Source organism: Pempheris klunzingeri, chromosome 11, assembly GCF_042242105.1.
Source record: "Pempheris klunzingeri isolate RE-2024b chromosome 11, fPemKlu1.hap1, whole genome shotgun sequence".
NCBI lineage: Eukaryota > Metazoa > Chordata > Actinopteri > Acropomatiformes > Pempheridae > Pempheris > Pempheris klunzingeri.
In genome coordinates, this window is record NC_092022.1 from 7,585,324 (window position 1) to 7,605,416 (window position 20,093).

General features: G+C 39.5%; 1 protein-coding gene across 1 annotated transcript in view; it reads right to left on the minus strand.

The window, feature by feature from the left end:
• The window catches only part of cacna1db (calcium channel, voltage-dependent, L type, alpha 1D subunit, b), a 76,641-nt gene that overhangs the window by 20,711 nt on the left and 35,837 nt on the right, over nucleotides 1-20,093 (minus strand). Inside the window, exons 6-31 of the mRNA XM_070839846.1 lie at nucleotides 19,270-19,422; nucleotides 17,469-17,665; nucleotides 15,587-15,690; nucleotides 15,060-15,229; nucleotides 11,393-11,467; nucleotides 9,732-9,816; nucleotides 8,799-8,959; nucleotides 8,443-8,668; nucleotides 7,967-8,174; nucleotides 7,372-7,492; nucleotides 7,055-7,169; nucleotides 6,844-6,904; nucleotides 6,675-6,735; nucleotides 5,729-5,876; nucleotides 5,423-5,552; nucleotides 4,675-4,734; nucleotides 4,529-4,588; nucleotides 3,015-3,121; nucleotides 2,744-2,831; nucleotides 2,467-2,574; nucleotides 2,271-2,323; nucleotides 2,026-2,172; nucleotides 1,626-1,827; nucleotides 1,306-1,464; nucleotides 762-872; nucleotides 194-271 (exon numbers count right to left, since the gene is read on the minus strand). Coding sequence (XP_070695947.1) covers nucleotides 194-271; nucleotides 762-872; nucleotides 1,306-1,464; nucleotides 1,626-1,827; nucleotides 2,026-2,172; nucleotides 2,271-2,323; nucleotides 2,467-2,574; nucleotides 2,744-2,831; nucleotides 3,015-3,121; nucleotides 4,529-4,588; nucleotides 4,675-4,734; nucleotides 5,423-5,552; nucleotides 5,729-5,876; nucleotides 6,675-6,735; nucleotides 6,844-6,904; nucleotides 7,055-7,169; nucleotides 7,372-7,492; nucleotides 7,967-8,174; nucleotides 8,443-8,668; nucleotides 8,799-8,959; nucleotides 9,732-9,816; nucleotides 11,393-11,467; nucleotides 15,060-15,229; nucleotides 15,587-15,690; nucleotides 17,469-17,665; nucleotides 19,270-19,422 — 3,188 coding nt within the window. The remainder of the gene's footprint in view (nucleotides 1-193; nucleotides 272-761; nucleotides 873-1,305; nucleotides 1,465-1,625; nucleotides 1,828-2,025; nucleotides 2,173-2,270; nucleotides 2,324-2,466; nucleotides 2,575-2,743; nucleotides 2,832-3,014; nucleotides 3,122-4,528; nucleotides 4,589-4,674; nucleotides 4,735-5,422; nucleotides 5,553-5,728; nucleotides 5,877-6,674; nucleotides 6,736-6,843; nucleotides 6,905-7,054; nucleotides 7,170-7,371; nucleotides 7,493-7,966; nucleotides 8,175-8,442; nucleotides 8,669-8,798; nucleotides 8,960-9,731; nucleotides 9,817-11,392; nucleotides 11,468-15,059; nucleotides 15,230-15,586; nucleotides 15,691-17,468; nucleotides 17,666-19,269; nucleotides 19,423-20,093) is intronic.

The window sequence follows — 20,093 nt, forward strand, 5'->3', positions numbered from 1 at the left end:
CCACAACAGATTCAACAGACTTGCTTCATGAGCAGAAATTGGCTCAAGCCAACCTAAAAACATAACATAAAATTAAGACAGGAAGGAAGGAAAGGAGGAAAGGTGTGAAGGAAGGAAAAAAAGGAGAATGGCGGCAGCAGTGGGAGAGCAGGAAGAGGGAATGACAGAGTTGAACATACTGACGTCTTTCTACCTGGCTGAGTATGATGTCGACTACACTGCCAATCACCACCAGAGCATCGAAGACGTTCCAGGCGTCCCCAACATAGCCCTGAATGTAGCAGCATGCACAGCCAGCAGGAGGAGAGGGGAGGGCAGGAGAGGAGGGGATGCAGGGAAGTATAAGAGGTGGAGAGGTTATGATGAGGAGTAATGGAGGGTGATGAAGAATCAAAAGGGAGAGGAGTCACAGCCAGAGGGCAAGGAGCACCAAGAGGGGAGTTAAGGGGGACAGGGAGAGTGTGTGAGGGCTGGGTTAAAAGAAAAAGGGGATTTTTTTTCAGATAAAAAACTAAAAAACATCAGCCTTTTTTGGGATAAGATATCTATAAGGAGATATACAAGGAAAAATTCTAAACAAGATGAATTGAGGAACTGATGGTATTGTTGCATATATTTGCATGTAATTTGCTTAAACATTGCAAATATTGCAGCATCTGCAATTATCTAAAGACAAAATCGAGAGGAGAGGAGAGGAGAGGAGAGGAGAGGAGAGGAGAGGAGAGGAGAGGAGAGGAGAGGAGAGGAGAGGAGAGACTTACTCTGGGTTTGAAGGCGATGAGCTTGAGGATCATCTCCACAGTGAAAACCCCAGTGAAGACCATGTTGAGGATGTCCATGGCATAGTTAAACAGATGAGACTGACCATGATGCTGGAAAGAGACAGGCAGACAGACTGTTCAGTGACATAAAACAAACATTTATTAATAATACATGTACTGTATTTTAAGTACCTGCCATTCACATGATAACATAATGATAAGGTAAGGGATAAATCCTCTTATACTCTTTTTGCTGAATAACCCAGTTCTTTAGGATGCAATGAAATATTACAAACAAAATACATAAGCTGTTACTACATAGGTTGGATTAAATGAAAAAAAAACATATTATTAGTAGTTATATTTTGATGCTTATTGAAGAAAACATGAGACGCGGAAGTTAGATCAGTTTAACTTCGTGAAGCATCAAGGAAATAATGTTTTACACTCCCAGATAAATGCATTAATCCTTGTCAGTGTGATGGTACATTCAGTTGCTATCTTATGTCAATTTTACCGGAAGGACTGAATAAAGAGCACTTACCTGAATGGCCAGACACAGGGTGTTGAGGATGATCAGGACAAACATGACGTACTCAAAGCCAGTAGAGTTGACCACATACCAGAACTTGTACTGGTAGGGGTTTTTGGGGATGTAGCGCCGAAGAGGACGAGCTTTAAGAGCATATTCCACACACTGACGCTGTAGTGGTGGTCAGGGTACACGAGTGCAAGTAGAGAAACAGAAAGACAGACTCATTAAACAGTGTAACATGCCTCCTTCTGTAAAAGATTCAGCCACTCTATGTTTCATCAGGTTTGACCACAAATGGACTCTTTTAGCACACCCATGTCCCTTCCTACCTGGTTCTTATCCAGCTCGCAGTTTTTGTACTCCTTCTCCCCCTGCTCCTGAAAGGTGACGATAACAAAACCGACAAAGATGTTCATCATGAAGAATGCGATGATGATGATGTAGATGATGAAGAAGATGGAGATCTCGATGCGGTAGTTGTAGATGGGACCCATGTTCTCTCTGTTAGAGTCGATGGCCTTGTACAGTAGGCTGCAGGGTCAAACGAAACACAGAGAAAGTCGAGACAATGAACAGTAATTAGTGATTTAAACTCATTCATGTCACATGGCTGTATTTCTTTACTTTTGGTTAGACAGAGATAAAGATCAATGATCACTGAATATTAAACAAATCCAGAATCCTAATTGTCATGTCTGAATTCTGTCCCAGATGCAAAGCAGTACTTACGTGGGCCATCCCTCGAAGGTGGAGACAGTAAAAAGAGCCATCATGGCCATGAGGACGTTGTCAAAGTTGAAGTCGCTGTTGTACCAAATCCTCTCCTTGACCATGGGCAGCGCTGTGTCCCCATTGGAGTAGAGAATGTAGGTACCTCTGTAATTTAAAGATCAAATATTAACTACATTTACAAGCACATGCACAGCGACACTCATGCAGGTCTATGTCCAAAACAAAACAAAAAAAAAACTCACTTGCACTCCATTGGACTGGACTTAGCGTCATCTGTGCAGCGGTAAAATTTCCCCTTTGCAAAAAAACAACAGAGAAAGTCAGAGGTGGTCTTTGGTTAAAACCTGTCCAACTATTAGTTGTTTTACACTAGAGGAGCTTGTTGATTTGGTTGTGACCCCATTACGCTCTATCTCTCTTTCCCTCTTTTCACTGTACCTTGAAGAGCTGCACTCCGATACAAGCGAACATGAACTGCAGCAGCGTGGTGACGATCATGATGTTGCCGATGGTCCTGATGGCCACAAACACACACTGGACCACGTGCTGGAAAAGGACACACAGTTAAATACTGTTAGTAGGAACACACAGCACCGTCAAACACAGTGACAAGAGGTGAATGCATGCGTGCAGGCATTCCTGGGGATACATATTCATGGGAAACTAGACACACACATACACTCGTGTTACACTGTTGTGCTATTGTTATTCTGACCTTCAGTCCCTTGGCTCTGTTGATGGCCCTGAGTGGACGGAGGACTCTCAAAACACGAAGAATCTTCACCACCGAGATAGCAGACGACCTATGGAAGACAGAAAAACACACCAGTGGATTCATCTGAGAAGTTTCGAGGGCACGCTGTCATGGAGGAATTCCTTTAATCCCTGCCACTAGCAGAGGAAAGAGCAGCGTTTAAATATCATGGTAGTTGCAACATGATAAATTTCAACTAAGACATTAAAAAAAACAATGAAATGATACATACTGAATGCCAAAGGAGACCAGAGACACACCAACAACCAGCAGGTCTAAAAGGTTGAAGTAGTTTCTACAGAATGCCCCTTTATGAAGAAACGCTCCAAACGCAGTCATCTGGACACAAGAGAGACAACAATCAGGACTAAAGATCTGCCATCACACACACAAACACACACAGGAGGACACCTTGAAGTCAAATAGGATTTAAGTGACTGTTTTTACTATTTAAATGATTTCTCACTAAAAACAATTTACAGCATTTTGTGTGTGTACTCAAAAAGTTGACTTTCTTATATCCCCTTACATCCACATAGATTTTGTGTTAATGAAAACAATGCAGAATGTAAATGGATTTCCAGTTTCCCAGTTGGTGGTGCTGCACTGAAATATAGCTGAATGTCAATATGTTATGTGATTACGGTAATGAGAGCAAGCACACACACAGAGACAGATTAATTCTGCTAATTACGTGTAAGAAACAATAGTTTCAAGCAACATTTTTAATATGTTTGGTTCAATATCTAAAGAATAAAGAGAGAAAACACACACACACACACACACACACACACACAAATAGACAGATCATAAACAATGCAAAATGTTCAGACAAGACGTGGGTAACGTTATCCAAAAGCTACTACACTCATTGCCGGTGCAAATTAGGTCAGGGATGGTACCATAAAGACTTTCCATGAAAAAGGGCCTCTAATTGTCTCCTGATCGAGTTTCAGGCTTAAGCCATAATACATAAGATTTACCTGGTGCAGGCATGCAGCGAGCAAAGGGGTATGGCAGAGGACTTCATTTTAACACAAATAAGACAATTGTTCCTGATATTTTTGGGTTTCTTCAAGCACTTTACTTGGGAGTGCATTGGCCAAAACAGACATGAAAAAATTAAGGAAGGGGGCATATCTGTGTGTACAGTATGCAATCAGGAAGTGGGATCAAGCTTGATGTTAGTTCAAGTTCAAGTTCATCTCTCCACAGTCGAGAACATTTCAAACAACCTTCTAATTAAAAATCAAAAATTTTTGTTGTTTAAAATGTGGGAATCTATTAGACAATGGTGTTGGTGAATATTCAAAGATTTAAAAAATGATAATAGTTGGTTGGTGGAAGGTTTTAAAATGCCACCAGAGTCATAGCGCCAATGGACCATATATGTTTAATCTTCAGGAAGTTAAAAAAAGAAAAATTAAAAAAGCATTGTTACTATTTGGGAACAGCCAAACAAGTAGTTGTACTCTGGAGAGCCACTGGTCCATAAACTGGTTGAGGATGAAGAGGGGAAGTGGGCCATGATGGAAAAGTGACTGACAGACAAAAAAAAAAAAAAAAATTGACAAAAACGCATGAATCTCCATGTTGACGGATCGGCGCCACGACAACAAGACAAGCAGGCGGCCATTTTGACCAAAAATCATAGAGACGAAAAATGAGGGGAGGGAGGACGTGTGCAGCAAGCTTGGAAGTGGTGAGTTGTTGCAGAGGTTTTATTGTACAGTTTTTATTGTTTACCTTAATAAGGATCTCAAATGTAAACATACTAGTGAAGACATAGTCTGCATAGCCTAGGATCTGAGGAGGCAATCAGAGTGACATAAGCACGCAGGGTTACTGAAGCTCTACCCAGCACAGCACAACACAGCACACAGGTCATTTACCTTCAACAGGATCTCAACAGTAAAGATTGCGGTGAAAGCATAGTCAAAATAACCAAGTATCTGCAAGAGGCAATGCACAAGTTCAAGTCATCAAGTCATTCCAGGATAACAGCACAGTGAGATACAGTAAATAGATGAATAAAAGATACAGTAAGAGTCAAACACAGATCAAAAGTTACTGCTAGTGTATATAAAAGCTGCATGAGGTAAGACTATAATGTAAAAATGACGTTATCAAAGTGACAAAGTAACAAAAAAAAGTGTCTAATCCCTACATTGAGAGATTTACATGTGTAATTCTTAAGTTTGGTCTTTTCTGAGCAAAGAATGAGAGGAATCAAGATTTTAAAGTGAAATAAAACCAGAAAGAGATCGACTCGCCAAAAGTTATACCTTTTGCCCACAGTTAGCGCAACAATTGTGTTTACAGTCATTTGTCGTCGTATGACATCACTCCTGAGTAATTCATTTGAATTAGTGTTACTAATACCACTGATGATGTCTCTGCTCTATTCTGGTGTCCCACTAAGCCACAGACCCTGACACTGATGGTACCAGGACCCTGAAACTGCTAACTGGAATTCAGACATATTTTTATTTATTATTTGCACCTGTGCTTTTCATACTGTGACATGACAAAATGACCTGCAGATCGGCTGCAGTGTGACAAATAAGCTACGAATCACAGGGTAGCCTTTTAGGACAACAGTCAACAAGACAACAGTCTCAGTGGTTGTTGTTTACTTACAATATTGCGAGCGGAGAAGTTGCGTATTGGGTCCTCGGCAGCCAGAGAGACCGAGCTGAGCATGATGAAGACCAGGATGAGGTTGGTGAAGATCTGATGGTTGATCAGCTTATGGCAGAGTACACGAAACCTGCAGCAGAGAGAACAACAAAGAGGGAAAGTCTGGCTTTGCAACACATCTTTGATTTGAGCTTTTTGCCTCTGCTATTGCTAATTATGGAGTTATTACGTCTGTCACACTGAACAGGTAGGACTGGTTCCTTTGCCTCAGTATCGATTTCACCAAACAGCGTGTCCGGGACTCACGGGTTAGTGCTGCTGAAGATGAAGAAGGCGCTGCCCACCGGAATGGGTGGAACCTTCTCTTTGATGCTGAGTTCAGAAAGTCTCTGAGGGCGGGGCCCTGTTGGGATTTCTGGGAGGTCGCTATTATGGTCGTCGTCGTCATCACGCACTGGGAAACAGAACTAGAGTTATCTAAATCACCTTTTTAATACAAAAACAATCTCTCAGTTGTGTTTGTGGGGTCGTTACTGCTGGCAAATGAAACTATAGGAGCCAAAGTCAGTGCATATCATTTTTACATTCACTGCTTTAAACTGTTCACTCATGGAAAAGCTTTTGATAAATGTGTCATGTTAAACTACGAGGTTATGTTTTGTCTACTCCTCATATTTTGATTTGATCAACATTTCTTTATTTTTTTTTGCTTTATTGTTTGTTTTTATGGTAATTATGTTATTATTGGTACCTTGATGAATCACGCAGAATAATTTCTAATTACAGGATCACTTGGATGCATAATTTTTCAATTAAAGGATGGTGAACAATGGTATATTTACATAATCACAAAAATGGGTGCTGCATGATAAAATATGGAAAAAAATACAGTGTTCCTCTATTAGATTCCTATATTAGGTTTTGGTCAGCTATAATCAAAGTGATCACCCACTGACCGTCGTTTCTAACATCAAAATGTTACTTCATATCTTTACCTAGATTTACTTTCTATATAACCCAGTGTTGTTAGAATAAATAAATCCCCCATAAACGTCTACCTCAGTAGGTTTTGCTGCCTGTCTACACTGCATTAAAATAAAAAAAAATGCAATTACGGCCTCACTTCTCTCTGCATCTTGTCAATAATTAAAGCTGGAGTTTGTGCCACAATCCTCACTCAACTCGAGTGTAGTTGGTGCAAAAATATTGACATTCTTCCAATTTCCAGTCAATCACAAAACCTGGAGAATACCTGGAGAATCGATGGCAGGATACGACTCTTTGTCTTCCTCCAACAAGACCTCTGCTGGCACCTACACACAGTGATCGCACAGTGATTACTGAGATGAAAACTATACAAATAAAGCACTTTAAAGCAGTGTTACATTCTGTTAATAATACAATAAGAGCTATTCTCTGACCTTGGTCTCTCCATCTTTGCCTTCTGTTATTTCAACTCTCTTCTTGTCTGTGCTTGTATCCCTGTTACAAGCAGACAAAACACGGAGTAACTAACGAGGCAGAAGGCTTATTCTTCATGCCAAAAAAAAGTGCTTGTGACAATTAAAAAAATTACACAAAAAATGTGAACAGAAATTAAAATGTGAAATGATGAGGTGTCCTAAGCTGTACTTGGCACTATTTTTCCTCTTCTTGGCCTCTTCTTCCTCCTTCTGTGCTGTGTTGAGGCTCTCTGCGTCTGCCAGGTTGTCGACAGCGATGGCCAAGAACACGTTTAGCAGGATGTCTGGTCATGTGACTTAAGGAGAAAAGACTGACCAACATGAAAAAAAACCCACCTGGGCTTTAAGAAAATGGAACAACATCAACTGTCTAAATATCAAAGCACAACGTTCTCACACATGCATGTGTGAAAATGTGGTTTTTGTGTGTTTTATGTACGACAAGTGTGTGAGCACTTGTGTGTGTTTGAGAGGGCAGTAGGATACAGTTTCCACAGATGAACAGGATGATGAAGTAAATGCACACCACCATTCCAGAGGAGGCAGGACCACCGTACGCCATGATACCGTCATACATCACCGTATTCCAGTCTTCTCCTGTCAAGATCTGGCAAACACGATTTACAGTGGAAGCATCGTAAATCATTTTATTCTAGGACTGATGTGAAGAAAATATCTGCCATAATTTTCAAAGTTAAACAGAGTAGAATTAACCCATAAGAACCCACCGCGTCACAGACCTTTTAAATATTCTGGAAATTTAACATTTCCAAACAATTTAACAATTCTAACACTGTCCTAGATTACAATTAACCTGTCCCGACCACATTTTATGAAACAGTTGATATGAAACAACTTCGAAAAATAATGCTGTGACGTATATTTACATATCTACATATAGATCTTGGGTAGTATCTCAAAAATAAGTTCAGAAATGTGTTCCTTGTGGTCCATTTAGACTGTTTAAGATTAAAATAGGGCCGATCGATGCGATCATATCTGCCCAGAGAGCAGAGGATACTGTGGGTGATGAATTAGTTCAAATGTTAATCAAGTGAATCAAACCAAATAAAAGTCTCACCTGGAACACAGTGAGCAGGGCCTGTGGGAAGTTATCAAACGTGCTCCTTTTGGTCACAGTCTCGTCAAAGTTGAACTTGCCCCCAAAAAGCTGCATGCCGAGCAATGAGAAAATGATGATGAAGAGGAAGAGCAGCAGCAACAGGGAGGCGATGGACTTCATGGAGTTGAGCAGAGAGGCGACCAGGTTGCTAAGAGATGCCCAGTGACTGGAGGGGAAAAAATTATGAAACAAGTTAGAGGCGGGACACACAAACGCCTGTGGGGGTAACAGAGGGCTTTTGCCACTGTTATAACTTGCTTATTGCATAAGTCTGAATAGTAATGAAAATTTAAAAACAAAAACCCCTTTAATGAAATACCTAATAAAAACATATTTTTCCCAATTTGATTTAAAAGAATGAAAGATTGAATATGACCTAAAACCTTTAAGTCGTCTCTGTGCCATTCAGACAACAAACGTGACCTTCTGCTCACCGCGTAACCTTGAAGATCCTGAGGAGTCGTACGCAGCGGAAAACAGAGATGCCGAGCGGAGACATGATGGCCAGCTCCACCAGGATGGTCTCTATGATGCCTCCACACACCACAAAGCAGTCAAAGCGGTTAAACAGGGACACAAAGTAGGCCTGCAGACCCAAGCTGTACATCTTCACCAGCATCTCCAGGGTGAACATCGCCAGGAGAACTTTGTTGGCTACATCTGGACATGGAGAGAGACTTGAGCAGACTTGAAATCGTCAAAAAAAATCACATAGTTGAACAAAGTGAAGAAACCTGACCTGAATATATGTTTTACAACCAAACAGAAGAGAAGAAAGCAAAATAGATACCCTGTACTTCAGTCAGCCAGTCTGGCTGGTTGTAGTGCTCTGAGGCGATGGTGAGGGTGTTGAGGAACACCAAGATGATGACCAGCCAATAAAACGTCACAGATTTCACGGCTGCACGACACTTCCTGCGGCAGAAGCGGTTCCACCGTCGCCACTGACGACTGACAGACAAATAAATCCACTTTAGGATGAGTGGTCAGGATACAGGCGGCCATGTTCAGAAGAGTTTAGGTCCGAAAACTTTCATGAGATTTAATAAGCCATGATAAAAAATAACATTTCTTTCACAAAGAGTGGAAAGTTTTATTGAATTTAACACATTTTGGAATGAACTCTTCTGACTTTAGTCTTCAGTTATTTGTATTTGATTGTAACATTTAATTTGTCACATATGTTATACATGCAGTGAAATAAATTATACGCTTTAACTGACTAAAAGTAGACAAAAACAGATTATGAAGAGGACTGGGATGTGTTTTGGGTGAGTTAACAGGGAAAAACACGGAACGATGAAGTTTTTTTTGCAATCAGGATATATTTGACTGGTTGGTCAGAAATAAAACATGACGGACATTGAATCAACTGCGAAACATTGGATAAAAACACTGTGGATTTGAGACACTCAAATACGAGGTAAGAATGAGGCATGCAGGAGGAGTTGAATTAAGTAAATGAATGCTGAAGGCATCTGCCATGCAGTGTCATACAGTACCAAGGTACTAACCTGCACTTTGACTTAGTAATTTTTTGACTGGAGAGAATAAAAGATGAGGCAACTTTAAATAAAGGGTGACAACATGTGCAACTGTGTGCTCTGTGCTTGAATCACATTTTTAAACAAGTAAAACATGCACGGTCTTTTATCTGGTCAATAACAAGGGGTCAAATTGTTTTTATTAGCTCATCATCATTGTAATAATATGTCACACTTACCACAGCGGTCCGCAGCAGGGTGATTTGTCCTCCACTCCAGTGTGATGATCTGTGTTCACCGACTCTGTCTCACTAGGCATGCTCGCTGTGGTATCACACACACATAAACAGACAAACGTAAAGGGAGATGATAAGGTACAGAGTTAAAAATGATGTTTAGGACGTAAAAATTGGGTCCTGATGGAAACAGATTTCACCACTAACGTTCACATTATCATAAATTTTCCTATTGACACCCATGCATTTTTGGTTTGGCTTGGTTTAAGGGTGATGAAATGTGTTAAATGCTTTTTTGAATACAAAAAGAAAAATATATTGAATGCCAGAAGCATTTCTTTGAATCTGCTGTAAGGAGATACACACATTAGGCTGAAACTAGTACATGAAGTGTAATATAAGCCTTCACGATGCAATAAAATCATATTTTTAGATCTTAGCTGATGATTATGAGTACTCACACAATTTTTCCTTTTCTGCTTGTAGATGTGTCAGCTGAAATTTTATCTTTCTTTCATGCATCATATAGCTTAAAGGCCAAGCCAAACCACCGGAAAACAAAAACAAAGAAATGCAGGTGAAAATAGAAAATGCCGTGGTGACTCCTTCTCAAAGTCTGGCATGAATGATAAGAAATGCTACCAGGTTTTTCCTTAATTGCACATTTTTTGTTCTCAAAGACAGAGATTTCCAATTAGGGTTTGACGACAGGATCTCGGAGTTGCACCATGTGAAACCGACTGTCCCGTTTTGTGAAAACTGCATGTTGCAGATGAATTTGAACGTTTCTACAAAGGTCGAGTCACGGTGAGTACATGCTGCCAGACCTGAGTCAAACTGGACTTTGTAAATAAATCTCATCATTTTTTTAAAAACCATTTATCAATTAGAAACACCACCAGAATACAATATTGTTTCTCAGTTTCAAGAATGTGCTTGTGTTGAATGCTGAATCTTTTTCAGTTCCGATTACATTGTTCAGTTGAAATATTTGATCAAACTATTTGGTCCAGGTCTGTACGCTGCAACAACTATTAGTTACATAGTCACAGGGTTACACCATACAGTATATTGGAAATCATATATACTGTACATGCATAAAACACTGTCTTTATAAATGACAAATGAGGGGAATTCAAAATGATTATGATTGGATGAGGAGTCTGAACACAAATACTTTGACAGTTCTCTTTACTTCCGACACAAAATACAGTAAACAGTCATTAAAACACTGAGGGTGCTTCTGTGTCATTAAAATGCAAAAAAAATGAAATTATGTTCAAGATGAATGACAATCTCTGTTGTGTGAGTGTTTATTTGTAAATTGAAAGCTACATTTCTCCATTAACTTCCTGCGAATACACCCAACCTCTACATTGTGACATTTGGCTGGCACATATTTTCCCCCTTCAGCCTGTTAACAGTACAAAGTGTTGATAAGAGAACAGTGTGATGATATTGGTGTATGCGTTAGATGAGATGGATTGGACACTGACTGATGAAACAAAGGGCATGCAAACACAAAAGCAAAAACAAAAGCATAAGCAAAGCTCATGCAAGCAGAGGGAAACCTCCGGGACAAATGTGAACTGTTCTCATGAGCATGCGTAAAAAAAAAAAAAAAAAGCACACACTCCCAGATGCTCATACGCACACACATTTACCCTGTGTCTCTGTGGACTGAGTGAACCAGCCAAACTTTCCTCTCTTCTTCTCAGTGAGGTCAGCCAGCGTGACCCCTTGGTGTTACCAACATGCAGTTCACACAGCCAGACAGCAGAGGAAGCAGTGAGTCAGTACGCGGCAGAACAAGAGAGAAAGGGAGGCACGGCAAGAGACAGCTGCAATACAAACTACAGTACAGGCACAGCTACCATGTCCAGAAAAAAACTACAAAACGATTACAGGACGTAGAGTAATGTCCTCTTGGCATAACAGACTGACTGCAGAATCTCTGCATGGACTATGTTGTCCCACTACGGTAAAATTCATTTTCTAGCATGAAAGTGGCCTGGCACATAACAGGAAGGAGAAGGGCAAAGATGCCCTGAGACAATACAGTAATGGTTTTCATGTCAACCAATAAATAACAACAAATAGCAGTACAGACATGCCAATGACATGCTTGAGGTAGTTTTGAAACAGTGTCTTCATTACATTGTCCACCGGAGAGCACTGACTGTAAAAAAAAATCTTGCTTAATGCATATTACTCATATTTCTTATCACAGTAACCATACTCAGCTCTCAACGATATCAGGAGTTTTGGTCTGTGGATTCTGGACAGAGTAACTATGAATGCAATATTAGACTGGAAAGGATTAGCAATAAACAAGACTTCAGTATGAAAACAGAAGGTAGAAGGCAGAGAAGAGAACAACTGTTGGCAGAGAAGAACATATGAAGAAATAAAAAGAGGAAAAACGAGACAAAGGGGGAAAAAAACTAATGTTAGCAGAAATCTACAGATTTTACAAGGCACACAGACACCGCAGGAGTCAAGGAGAGAAAGTCAGTGCGTTGTCTTGGGTGGCTACAACAATAACAGCAGAGGTAAAGCAGGGCAGTTACTGGATGGTTTAAAGGCACTGTGGTCGTATTAAGTCAAGAGGCAAGGCTGCAGGCAACAGCACCGCAGGCCAAAACAGTGAACTTATTCGCACACTTTTATTATAACTAAGGCTCTCAACAAGGCTCAAATGATTTACAGTCGCATTTCATGTCCCTGCACATTAAAATTGATTATGATAATTACACAAAAAGGCTTTAGTCCAGGCATTCAGTAATAGTGGAAATAATCATCATGCGGATTCTGTCCCACAAGTCAATTTCATTGTTTTAATTGAATTATTGAAATCATATAAATACAAGTATTTCCTTTTTGCTGTTATGGATTTTTAAAGGTACTCCACCGATTCAGCATTGGACTCAGGATGGAGAATAAAAAAAACCAAAAAGATCGAAAGGATCAAAATCGATGGGATATATCCTGGAGTGGCTGGCATTCTGTAATCCGACTACCAAACAGACAAATGCAGTCACGCTCACTTTCAAATCCACACGCAAATCACCTGCCTTCACCTCACGCTCCCCCAAACCCAAGCAGACTTGGGTTTGGGGGAGCATGCCTTACTCCACACTCCACAAGATCTATTCATTTTATTATTGGAGGTGAATCCTAGACTGGCACTGTTTTATCAATAGCTCTATCAGGGGGAATGATGTATGATAATGATGTAAAGTCAAGCATTAAACTGCCTTAAAACCAATAATCAGTGTGCATTTTAAGATGAAAGTTCCCTTGTACCACAGACATGATTCAAAGTTACGTAGCGACATATAAAAACACATCAGTCTGATGGCATCAAAGTGAGGTTACGGATGTACACTTCTTCAACAGAGACAGTGAGCAGCAATGATGGAGACAGTCTTGCTGAGCATCCTGGCTGCATCAGGCAAATCTAATGTAAATCATTACATTACTGCTAAACTGCTGTAAACATGGTTTACATATCTATTTATTCTAGAGTCAAAGTACAAAGAAAAACATTTGATTAGACCACAATAGTTGAAACTATAATGATCCACTAGAGGGGAGTTGTTTAAGCAAAGTAAAATAAAACATAGTAAAGATGCGATGGCCATGACACGAATGAGACCAAAGCAAATAAAGGCTGTAGTAGTACATGTTAACTTGTTGAATTAACTTAATAATTAATCTGCGCGTGTGCTCGTTATCCGCCTTAAAAAATGTGTTAAATGTCTGAAAAACTGCATTTATATCATCTAATTAAAATCTAACTATTTTGTTCCCACTCCTGTGCTGTGCCCCTCCTTTGTTATGTAAGCTTTGGGTGGGTTAGCTAAATGAGACATCACTCCCTTATAATAAATAATGATCATTGATCACAGATTTTCTTGACTTAACGTGAATGTGGTCAGTAAGGATAGAGCATTCCAGGTAGATAGATTTTCTTGTGATGTTAGCAAAATTATTCTAATGTAAAATCAATGGGGCATTTTTAAGTGAAAACTACTACAGATAACAGTTTGTGCTGCTTTTAGCCCATGAACTGATGCACAACTCAAGTAGGTAATTGAAAGATCAGACAAATACAAGTAAAATATTTGAACTGTAAATTACATAACACAAAAGTATGCCATCTCTCCAAACTGCTGCTCCCCCTCCATCTGTTGGTAGACATCAAACGGCCTTGCAAAATTCAAAAGAGACAATTTACAGGCTTAATTTGCGGGCATATAGTCGATTAGACTGAAGACTAAAACTAGCAATGTACAATAAAACTGCTATTGCTGTATCATAGGAAGAGCCTGTAGTCTGCAACAGCAAATGCTTGCATCATGTAGAAACCTGAAGTGAGAGACTGTAGACTGCACAGCAAGGCAGCACACGTCTGCTCCCTCCATCTAATCAAACTTAGTGCTCTAAACCAGGTTTTGTAGGGTGGCGCTAAAACAGAACCACAGCAGATTTTCTGACACCACATGCCCCACATCTCCTGTATTGAAAGTTATACTACTAAGGTCTTTTACAATGAAAAGATGAGGCAAAGTAGATGAATTATACTGCAAAAAAGAGTTTTAAAACTCTAGTACTTAAGATTTTACTTAAGATTAAATCACTTTACTATACAGAATTACTACTATCAGTGACAAAGATGTGAGGATGAGAAGACTAATATAAGTACATACATACAGTGATTAAGGGTGTAAAATGCATACAGTCTATTTTCACACGGACACATACAACCAAACGCATGATCCCTTCCAGGCAAAAGGAGTCCATTATACTAACCCATTACCTGCATCATTCAATAACAATCATTTAGCCAGAGAAAGAGTAAGAATTTCTCAGTTCAGATTTTTCTGATGAATGTCTCGTTTATGTAACTGTGATTCACTCTGCTCTGTTGAAGATGACGCCTAAGGAGAGATATTTATTTTTTATTGAATGTTGAATGTCTCTTTGTAAGGTGACATTTATTATGTGTGTATCAGTGTTTTTTTTTTTTACAGTCATACAGCGGACCCAGGGCAATTTGTTCTAGATACATAAAACATTTCATTTATGACACCTTAAAGGCAAAGCATTAGTGAGCTTGTCAGAGTGGTATGACAATAGATAGATGATGGTAATGGTTTGCCCTCTTCACCTGCCTCCTTTCACTATCAATAGCGCGCAGAGATGTGAAAATTATTCAAAGGCAAAAGGATGTTAAGGCTCGGTAGCTCACAGATCTGTTTGCATCCTTCATTTCCCTGCTTTATTCAAGGATGAAAAGACAAAATTAATAAAATCCAGGTGACTCACGGTTTCGCTTGCCTTCCTCGTCTCCATCCTCATCGTTCTCGGGGTCGATGTCCTCAGCCTGGGTGATCCAGTCCAGGTAGCCTTTCAGGTCCTCCTCTAACTGCTGCTTCTCTCGCAGCTTCTGGAAATCTCCCCGAGCTTTGGCCTTCTCTCGCTCTTTGGAAAACTCTCTGGACGGGATAGAGCATGATGACAGTCAAACCTGAGTCAGTTAATATTTTACAGGATCAGAGCAGGAATCACACAATCAATCAATCAATCAATCCATTTTCTAAACCTGCTTGTCCTGTTCAGGATCACAGTACTCATCACATAGTTCATTATTTTTGAAAGATTAAAAAGCATTGAACCATTTCCGATTTTCTGAAAATGCTCTTAGTGTTTGTAACTGGAAATTTAAAAAAAAGAGTTTTACACATTAAAACAAGTCATAAAAGTTATCAGTTAGAGAAAAGGAAATAAGATACATAATACAACATATAGGCAAAAAACAGCACAAAGCTAAAGTAGGAACATTTAAAACGTACCCGCTCAAAACACCCAAAACCAAGTTGAGAACAAAGAAGGATCCAAAGATGACCAGACTGACAAAGTAGACCCACGGCAGCTCAAAGCCCATCGCATCATTCATCTAAACAGGAACACAAACAGAAAAGATGAAATAGGATTACACATATTTGACCTGGTTTATTCACGTTTTATGTATTATAATTCTGCACATATACAAGAGACTCATGAAAACACAGAAAATTACAGGACAGAAAAATAAGAGACGAGAAGAAGAAAGTCTTAAAATTCTCATATTTTTTCTTTGTATTCATTTGAAAAAATCTGTGTAACTGAGTATGTGGTGTAATTCTACTACGTGTTTGCTCCGACAGCTTTGTGTTCGTTCAAGTATCAATGACTACATCATACACAAATATCTTCAACTCATCTCACTCAAGCTGCAACTAAAGCTGGAGAAGGGCCCACGACCACTAGAGGGCGCCATATGAGAGACGACTGGAGGAGCTGTTAGAAGATCAGATGTCTATTAGTGATGTGGTTGTGGCAAAAAGCAACACTACAGAGCTTAAGTGTCGTTTAATAGAGCCGTTCGGTAAAGAAACACTTAGAGTTCATAATTGGAGTCCATTTATGACCACACAACTGGATTTTTACACAGTCCCAATAATCTCCACACACTTGGCAAACCTTGCAATATGCACATGCTGCATGTAGTTCTACTTAAACACTCATATATCCTCTAATAACCACCCTGGCTGGCATGGCAGAGACAACACAAAGTCCCGACTCTGCCTTCGACCATGGCGAAAACACAGACAACACGTCCTGTGGCGATACTTGATTGATTTCTGTAGGAAAGGTCATAAATCGGACTTAATCTATCCATCTATCTATCCTTCTATCTATCCTTCTTTTAGGTTTGCCGAGTCTCCTTCTGTCATCACTTTAACAGCAGTATTCGGATGGGATTGCCATGGAAACACATACATGCACAAGAGAAGTAAAGAGCGCGTGAGGGAGGGAGAAAGGCAGAGAGGACGACAGAGAAAGAGAAGGAGGAAGAGAGGTTCATTATTTCATAGATGAGGGTCTCCATCAATAAAAGGATGTGGGTGGACTGTGATGAAAATTCATTATGAGTTGAGCTTTAATGCTGAGTGTTTTGGCTAATTAAAAGCTGTTGGTGATTTCTGCTAATGAGAAGCTGAGGATTTGAAGTGAGTTTTTTTTCACTTTTAAAATATTAAAATATATATATATATATCAAGTAAAAGACGAATGATGGTTCAGTCTCAGGCCACAGGTCTTAATAAAATAGGAGGTAAAAATATGATGCTTGAGTGAGGACAGACAGTAACAGAATGTCATTTGAGATTTTATATATTACAGGTTTCAAACACTATGTTTCTTTTACTCCACATATTATCAGTAAAACCTCCTAATTCATCTTTAGATTTTCCTCAGTTTTGTCCAAATTATGTTTATATAATAATACAAGGGTAATGTCTGAACTAAAGCACCTTCATGTGTCTTATTGCTGAATGTTCTATAGAAATAAACGTTGATTATATGTTGCACACCAACTTAATCGTGTCAACTTCATGCCACTTTTTTCACAAATGCTACCTTTGTGTAATGAATATTTTTGAAATATAACATAAAACATCTTACATAAAATGGAAAAAGAAAAGCAAAAATTTAAATTCAATTATGGCATGATGAATATGTCATCTATAATCTTACAATTCCCAGAATCAACATGGTTTCAAGCACGCTGGAAGTAACACAATTTTACAAAATTCTGTCAAAATCAAAAATATTATAAGCGAGACATATGGATTGATAAGCCAAACATGTGGTGTCCCGTTTGGGCTAAATTTTGATTGAGAGGCAGATTACCCAGTACAGCACATCGGTCCAGCCCTCCATGGTGATGCACTGGAACACAGTGAGCATGGCAAACAGGAAGTTGTCAAAGTTGGTGATGCCATTGTTGGGGCCTTGCCAGCTCTCTCTGCAAACTGTACCATTGAGCAGGCAATGACGGCCGTGCCCTGATACCGCACATGGCGTGGGCTCCTCTTCGGCGAGGGCACCTGAGAGCACAGAGTTAGACGGATGAATCTACTGGTGGATGATAAAAGTTAACAAAAAGTCAAAAATCTGAATTGAAACCATTGACATCAAAGCCCCCGTGGTAAGAAACACTTCACAATCCCTCCATAGTAAGCATAATGTTATGTAAGATGAACTGACTCTATAGTGGAAAAACTGACAGATATTCACAATATAAAAGCCTTCAAAACGTCTTTGCATCTTGGCATTGGTTGTCCATTGATTTTAGAGTCTCTTTACAGCATCTCTGTTACAAATAAGGATTTATGTGGCGTGGCTATTATTTAACATCTGACTCCCTACTGTCTTCAGAGTCTCCACAGGCCTATTTAGGTCTTTTGGCTGTCTGAGCAGCTGCACTGATGTCTCCGATGTGTAACAGCCTTCAATTTAAAATGATTCCTTTCTCTGCTTTTAATGTCTCTGCTGAATGTCTTTCGCTACCGACAGTACATGTTACAGCGTTGCAATTTTGACACAGATTAATCATATTGTTTTATCATCTCCTTTTACTGGTGATCCCCATAACTTGTTTTAGCCTCTTTTTACACTAACATCATTATTTTGTCATATATTATGTTTTTTCATAACTCTGCTTTTCTTACTCCTTTACTCCAGTGTCCTATAAGCACATTTTCCTTTGATCTCTCTAAGAAACATTACATACATGCATTATTAGTTAAGCTACATCACAGAGCACATAGAGATCAGCGGTCCATATACCTCACCATACAGTCCTCCAGTTTATACTTTATTACTAGATGTTCTGTCCCCATACGATCATTATATAACCAGTGCAGAAAACGATGATACTGTAAACAGTATCACACACACATTCAACACACACATAAAAACCACAAGTTGAGTGCCTTTCTCTGGGCCAAGAGAATCGACACTAACGAGGGGGGATTAAAGGGAGCTTCCGTCTCGCTCTGTCATGATCTCTCGACTTAAGTTCACAATGCCTCTGCTGACGTCGACAAGCAAACATATGAAAATATATCAAAGCAAAGGGGGGGGTGGTAGTTCAAAGGTGTCTGAGAGAGAGGAAATCATTGAAAGTTGCTGTCGCTCACCACTGCTACGGTTTATTGCTATGATACTGCCATGATTTATGCATGCGTATCTGTACAGTATATAAATCCTACTTTACATTTCTGACTGACAGCCATCCATCAATTCATCCTTACTTCTTGAATAATTCTGCCACGCTGGAAGCAATGCTAGAGTAAAGGTCAAGCCTGTTTACATAACAGCAGATATTAGTCATTTAATCACTGGATTTAATCCTCCATCTGTTGTTCTGTCCTGTTTTCAGCAGCTTGCCACCATTCACATACAAGGTGCATGTGTCCATTCATTCCCTGGGATTAAATGCTGTATATATCCTTAAATGAGCTGTACATGCCTGTCGTACTGTAGGTTAGATGTGGGAATCAATTTAAAAAGGGTTTAGAGGGTAATACCGAGAATGAACTGCATAAGGCAAGCAAGGCTACAACTGAAAAAAAAAAACTCAATAAAAAAACAGAACGGGACAAAAATAGAATTAAAACAAACATGTAAAATGCCTGAAATATCATACCTGTTTGTATCACGTAACATGTGGCATGCATTTTGCCGATGAAGAGCTCCAGGCCGATGATGGCATAGATGATAATGACGAAAAGGACCAGCAGGGCGATGTGAAGCAGGGGAACCATGGCTTTAATAATGGAGTTTAAAACCACCTGTAAACCTGCAGACAGACATGGAAGCCAAGGTCAGAGGGAAGAAATATAAAGACATACAAAGATGCACAGATTATCTGAACCAATGAACGCACCTTATATATGTGTTTATGTCAGCATCAACAGACATTTACACCCAATGCCTCATAAACCTCTAAAAAGTAGCTCCACCCAATCATATATGTTGTGTTGTGAGAGCAGAATGGGTCGTTAAAACTCACAATGAGTTATTCAGTCACCAGCCTTGTAAGAGCATCAAAGAATTTCCCCTCTGAGTCCATAAATTAAAAGACATACAAAATATAAATAAAGAAGGCTGCGATTTTCAGTTATTTTCATAACCAAGTAATCTTTCCTGTTTAGCCCACATGGATGTCACTAAATTGCTTGTTTTGTCCGATCAACAGACAACAGACCAAATTTTAGACATAATTACTTTAGACAAAGAAAAGCAGCAAATGCTCACAATATTGAAAGAGAAACAGTGAAATGTTTGGTATTTCAGTCAATTACATTAGTTGATTATCAGTACAGTTGCAGATTTCTTTTTTCAGCGACTCATCAATTAATCGTCTAATCGTTTCAGCTCTAACAGGCCAGTCAGAGTTGAACAGACAGTTGTTTAGCTGGCAGCTGGCACTTGGGCATCGCTGTGTGTATACTGCAAAGCCTTATGACA